Source organism: Rhinatrema bivittatum, chromosome 18 (genome assembly GCF_901001135.1).
Source record: "Rhinatrema bivittatum chromosome 18, aRhiBiv1.1, whole genome shotgun sequence".
NCBI lineage: Eukaryota > Metazoa > Chordata > Amphibia > Gymnophiona > Rhinatrematidae > Rhinatrema > Rhinatrema bivittatum.
This window is the reverse complement of record NC_042632.1, coordinates 34,375,882-34,382,386: the sequence shown is the minus strand read 5'-3', so window position 1 is coordinate 34,382,386 and position 6,505 is coordinate 34,375,882. Positions and strand designations below refer to the sequence as shown.

The following is a 6,505-nucleotide window of genomic DNA, read 5'->3' as shown; positions in this document are numbered from 1 at the left end:
GACTAGAAACCAAATTGAGGCTCAGCATTTGGGGATGTCCTCAGAGTTGCACGTGATATTTTTTTTATCTGAAAAGACTATACTTTGAATGTCCTTTTTCATGTGAAATATGTTATTATAAAGACATATTTTTTTAATTGGGGGGGGGGGGGGGAGCGGGGCTATAAGGTTTGCCTAGGGCTGCCTATTATCCTTGCGCCATCCCTAGACCTAGGTCGCACAGAACCACATGTAAAGAGTATCGTTTGTCAACCGTGACAATTTAAAAAAAAGGTGAGCTGTGTTGGAAAAATGAACTGGAACAAGCAGGGACAGCTGAAATCGAGACCTGCTATTGCTATTTCTGCCGCTGCCTCGGGCTGGGCCCTTGGTCGAGTACCCCCTGGCCCCCTCCATTTCTCCTCTCCCCAGTTATCCACTCGGACTCGTACAAGCCCTCGCTGCTCCTGTCCGTGGCTAAACCGCCCTGGTTGGAGGCGACCTGCAGGCGAAACAGCAGCAGAAGCAGCAGCGGGCGCGGCTCCGGAGAGTCGCGTCGCGGCTTGGCGCGGCCGGCAGAGGGCGCCGCTCGCCTCCGCTTCCCCCCTCCTCGGGCGGCGCTTCCCCTCCCCCCCCCCCTCTTCGCGGCCCTGCAGCCTGGCCGTGGCGTGAGAGCGCGGGCGGCGCTGCTGCAGCTGCAACCCCCGCCGGCGGCCGCCCCTCAGGAGCTCCCGGGCGCCGGAGATGTGGCTGAGCCCGGAGGAGGTGCTGCTGGCCAACGCGCTCTGGGTGACGGAGCGCGCCAACCCCTTCTTCCTGCTGCAGCGCCGCAGGGGCCACGGCAAGGGGGGCGGCCTGAGCGGTGAGAGCGGGCCCGGGAGAGAGGCGGAGGTCCGGGGGAGAGAGGGGGGAAGGGGTTAATGAGAACGGAGGTGGCGAGATCCGGGGAGGGCTCTCCGGAGGCAGAGAGGAAGAGCTCCTGGGGAGAGCAGGTCGGATTACTGGGGTGGAGGGGAGGGAGAGCTCTTGGGGGTACCTTGGACAGAGGTGCTGGGGAGATTCCCGGGAGAGCAGGGGAGGGGTCCGCGGAATACAGAGGGGACACTGAGAATATAAATGGCATCCAGGAGAAGTCAGCTAGCCTGGTACATAAAAGGGAGAGACTATTTAATTATTGTTTAATTTCAAGCTTGGGTTCTGCCTTTATAACAGCAGCAGATTAAAGCACTTTAAAAGCAGCCATCGTGAGTACAGAGGCAGTTATTCTAGAGGTCTTTGGGGGAAAGAGGAGGGTGGTTCTGGGGTTATTGACGATATAGATGAGAATATTCAGGGGCGATAATTGTGGATCAGGAGATGGAGAAATATTGTTTTAGTATTCTGGGAATTTGGGGATATATCAGTGAGAGTATACATATATATATAATTTTATTTCACCTTTCAGCACTTCAGAGCAGATTACATTCAGGTACAGTAGGTATTTCCCTATCCCCAGAGGGCTCACAGTCCAAGGGCCTGATTTACTAAGGCCTTTCTCCCATTCTGTGTCTATTGGAAAAATGCTTAGTAAATGAATCCCTATGTTTGTACCTGAGGCAATAGAGGGTAAAGTGACTTGCCCAAGGTCACAAGGATAAGGCTGTGATCAGGTCAGGTTTTTATAAATTATGTCTTTTCAAACAGCCTATGATTTTCGCCCATTTGTTCAGGTGATGTTAATTCCTATTTTAGACTATTGCAATGTGCTTTATCTAGGATTGCCTAAGACCATCCTTAAATCATTGCAGCTTTTGCAGAATGCTGCTTGCCTGATTTCAGGCCTGTCAATCCGAGAACATATCACGGCTGTACTGTCTGGTCTCCAATGGTTACCGATCCAGTGGAGAATCAGATTTAAATCTGTTTTGTACACAAATTGCTCGCTCAACCATTGTTTCCTTGGACTAATATGTTGATCAAGCCATATAATCCAAGAAGAGCTTTACGATCCACACAAATGGCCCTACTAAAAATTCCATCTATCCATGAAGCTCATCGTCAGCATGCATTTTCAATAGCCCCTGAAATATGGAATAATTTGCCGTCAGATCAATGAAATGTGTAAAGAGTTTTAAGCTTTTAAAGGCTGCTGTTTGAAGACATTTACTGTATAACTAACTGAATTGACTGATTAGATAATTGATTTGATTAAGATCTTGTGTTTTAATCACCTCTGTTTTAGTTATAGATTTATATATTTGACAGTCCTATTTTATTTCTTACCCTGTTGATTTGTTTTTATGATGATTTTGTGTATGTCTCTGTGGTAAACCGCCTAGGGCCTTGCATAGGCGAGTTATAAATAAATCTAATAATAACCATAACAAGGAGCGGTAGTGTGATTTGAACCTTGACTTCACAGCCCACTGCTTTAACCACTAGGCTACACTCCACTTCCATCCCACAGAGTTGAGATGTAAAAGACTGTTATTTTGGATTGCCAGCCCTCTCACTTTGTGTATATGCTCACCACCATGCAGTGGCAATCCTGTGGATAGAGGACCCAGTCTGCTGATCTCCCTAGGGCCTAGTGTAAATGCACCTGTGTTTGGCTTTTAAGTACAGCTGGTGAGCGGTGCCTGGATCTCCCTCACTCCCATGAGCTGTGTACAGAACTTGATCCCTAGTCTCAGATTCCTACTCTGCCACCAGGAGTTGTGACTTATTAATGTTGATAAGGGCAAGGAGAGATATCTTTGTCATGATTAGGGAAGAGTTTTTAATGCTTAGGACGGCAAAGCCAAGCATGTGCCCATTGTCCTTAGCAGTATGTTATTAGACAATGTTCATTCTAGGACATGTCCAATACCATATCCTCTGTCAGTAGAGAAGATATAAGAACATAAGATATGCCATACTAGGTCAGACCAAAGATCCATCAAGCCCAGTATCATGTGTCCAGCAGCGGCCGATCCTAGTCATAAGTACCTGGCAAGTCCCCAAACATTAATTAGATCCCATGCTACTAATGCTGGCAACAAGCAGTGGCTATTTCCTATTAATTACTAGCAGTTTATGGACTTCTCCTCCAGGAACTTAGCCAAATATTTTTTAAACCCAGCTACACTAGCTGCCTTAACTATATCCTCTGGCAATGAATTCCAAAGTTTGTTTGTGTGTTGAGTGAAAAATAATTTTCTCCGATTTGTTTTAAATTTGCTACTTGCTAGCTTCATGAAGTGTCCCCTAATCCTTGTATTATCCAAAAGAGTAAATAACCATTTCACATTTACCTGTTTAAGTCCTTTTTTGATTTTGTAGATCTCTATCATATCCCCCCTCATCTGTCTCTTCTCCAAACTGAACAGCCCTAACCTCTTTAGCCTTTCCTCATAGGGCAGCCGTTCCATGCCACTTATTATTTTGGTTGCCCTTCTCTGCACTTTCTCCAGTGCAATTATATCTTTTTTGAGATGCGGTGCCCAGAATTGTACACAGTATTCAAGGTGCGGTCTCGCTATGGATCAATACAGAGGCATTATGACATCCATCGTTTTATTTGCCATTCTCTTCTTAATAATTCCTAACATTCTGTTTGCTTTTCTGATTGCCAGAGCACACAGAGCTGACGATTTCAATATAATATAAACTATGATGCCCAGAACCTTTTCCTGGTTGGTAGCACCTAATATGGAACCAAACATTTTGTAACTATAGCAAGGATTATTTTTTCCTATACACATTACCTTGCACTTGTCCACATTATATTTCATCTGATATTTGGAAGCCCAATCTTGCAAGGTCCTCCTGCAATTTATCACAATCCACCTGTGAATTAGTATGCTGAATAATTTTGTGGCATCCGCAAATTTGATCACCTCACTCATCGTACCCCTTTCTAGTTCATTTATAAATATATTAAAAAGCATCTGTCCAAGTACAGATCACTGAGGCACTCCACTGTTTACCTTTTTCCACTATGAAAACAGACCATTTAATCCTTCGCTCTGATTGCTGTCTTTTAACTGGTTTGCAGTCCACAAAAGGACACCACATCCTATCCCATGACTTTTTAGTTTTCTTAGAAGCCTCAACATGAGGGCCTTTGTCAAATGTCTTCTGAAAATCCAAATATACCACATCTACCAGTTCACCTTTATCCACATGTTTGTTCACCCCTTCAAAAAAAAAAAAAATGTAGCAGATTTGTGAGGCAAGACATCCCTAGGGTAAACCCATGCTGGCTATGTCCCATTAAACAATATATGCTCTGTGATTTTATTCTTTATAACAGTTTCCACTATTTTTCCCTGCACTGAAGTCAGGCTCACCGGTCTATAGTTTCCCGGATCACCTCTGGAGCCCTTTTTAAATATCGGGGTTATATTGACCACCTTCCAGTCTTCAGGTACAACGGATGATTTTAATTATAAGCTTCAAATTACTTGTAATAGGTCTGGAAGTTCATTTCTTGAGTTCTTTCAGAATCCTGGGGTTTATACCTTCTGGTCCATGTGATTTGTTACTCTTCAGTTTGTCAGTCTGGCCTATTACATCTTCCAGGTTCTTCGTGATTTGGGTCAGTTCATCTGAATCATCACCCTTGAAAACCATCTCTGGAACGGGTATCTCCCCAACATCCTCTTCAGTAAACACAGAAGCAAAGAATTTGTTTAGTTTTTCCTTGATGGCCTTATCCTTCCCTAAGTGCCTCTTTAACCCCTCGATCATCTAACGGTCCAACTGACTTCCTCGCAGGCTTCCTGCTTCGGATATATTTTTAAAAGGTTTTGTTATGAGTTTTTGCCTCTATGGCCAACTTCTTTTCAAATTCTCTTTTTTAGCCTGTCTTATCAATGTTTTACGTTTAACTTGCCAATGCTTATTCTCCAAATGGATCCTTCTTTCAATATTTCAAGGAAATTCTTTTGAGTAAATAGCCTCTTTCACCTCATCTTTTAACCATGCCAAGAATTGTTTGCCCTTCCTTCCACCTTTCTTAATACATGGAATACATCTGGACTATACTTCTAAGATGGTAGTTTATAACCATATCCATACCTGTTGTACACTCTTAACCTTTGTAGTACAGCTTTCAGTTTTTTCTATTTTTCTCATTTTATCAAAGTTTCTCTTTTGAAAGATTAGTGCTAGAATTATGGATTTATTTATTGTCCCCCCTTCCAGTCATTAATCTAAACTTAATCATTTTATGATCACTATTGCCAAGCAACCCCACCACCGTTACTTCTCTCACCAAATCCTGCCCTCCACTAAGAATTAGATCTAAAATAGATCCTTATCTTGTCGGTTCCTGAAACAATTACTCCATAAAGCTGTCGTTTATTCCATCCAAGAACTTTATCTCTCTAGCATAGCCTGATGTTACATTTACCCAGTCGATATTGGGGTAATTGAAATCTTCCATTATTATTGCACTACCAGTTTGGTTAGCTTCCCCAGTTTCTCTTAGCATTTCATTGTCCGTCTTCTCATTTTGGCCAGGTGGATGGTAGTATATTTCTATCGCTATGCCCTTCCCCAGCATGCATGGGATTTCTACCCATAAAGATTCTAGTCTGCATTTAGTCTCTTGAGGATCCTTATCCTGCTGGACTGTGCCATCCCGGAAATTAAGCGCCACTCTGCACCAAGTTGCTGCTCCCTATTATTGCGATATATTTTGTACCCCGGTATAGCACTGTCCCATTGGCTCTCCTCCTTCCACCATGTCTCTGAGATGCCAGTTAAGTCTGTGTCGTCATTTACTAACTCGCCCATCTTCTTAGGTCTTCCATTTCAGCCCAGACGTCTACGCAGAGAAATTCACAATCGCTGCATAATTTGACAACATTAGGCGATGGTAGGGATGTGGTGGCCAGAGAGAGAGAACCCACCAAGAACACGTACCCTGCCATGCCTTGCTGCGGACCCAAACTTTCACTGCCGTAGAATAAGTTCATTGGTGGGCTGGGGAGATATTCAGGAGTGCAGCGGAATAATTGTGCACGTCAGAGTCTGAGGTGTCAGTTCTTCGCTTTTCTCTCCCTTGGTTCCATTTAAGGTCTTCTGGTAGGAACCCTGGATGTGGTCCTGGACTCTAGTGCCCGCGTTGCCCCTTACCGAATCCTGCATCAAACCCAGGACTCTCAGGTCTATTGGACAGTAGCATGTGGTAAGTACAGCGGGCCACGGTTTGTCTTGCACAGGGTGCCCTGTTCCTTCTGCACGGGCTGCTCTTCCGTGCTGGCAGAACCCATTAGTCGGCTGGCACTATGTGGAGAGGAGTATTTGTTAGTTTCTATCTTGCAGCCCATAACCCAGAACCTTAGGGGTAGATTTTCAGACCGCGCGAATAGGCGTACTTTTGCTGGCGCATCAGGCGCAAGCAAAAGTACGCGGGATTTTAGTAGATACGCGCGTAGCCGCTAAAATCCTGGAGCGGCGCGCGCAAGGCTATCGATTCTGTATAGCCGGCGCGCGCCGAGCCGCGCAGCCTACCCCCTTTCCCTCCGAGGCCGCTCTGAAATCGGAGCGGCCTCGGAGG

At 45.0% G+C, this 6,505-nt stretch overlaps 1 protein-coding gene across 2 annotated transcripts in view; it reads left to right on the top strand.

The window, feature by feature from the left end:
• Positions 1-609: 609 nt before the first annotated feature.
• The window catches only part of TBC1D9B (TBC1 domain family member 9B), a 56,479-nt gene continuing 50,583 nt past the window's right edge, over positions 610-6,505 (top strand). For both annotated transcript variants that reach the window (XM_029583250.1, XM_029583249.1), the window contains exons 1-2: positions 610-841; positions 6,023-6,133. In XM_029583250.1, the coding sequence (XP_029439110.1) occupies positions 724-841; positions 6,023-6,133 (229 nt within the window). In that variant the 5' untranslated portion in view covers positions 610-723. The remainder of the gene's footprint in view (positions 842-6,022; positions 6,134-6,505) is intronic.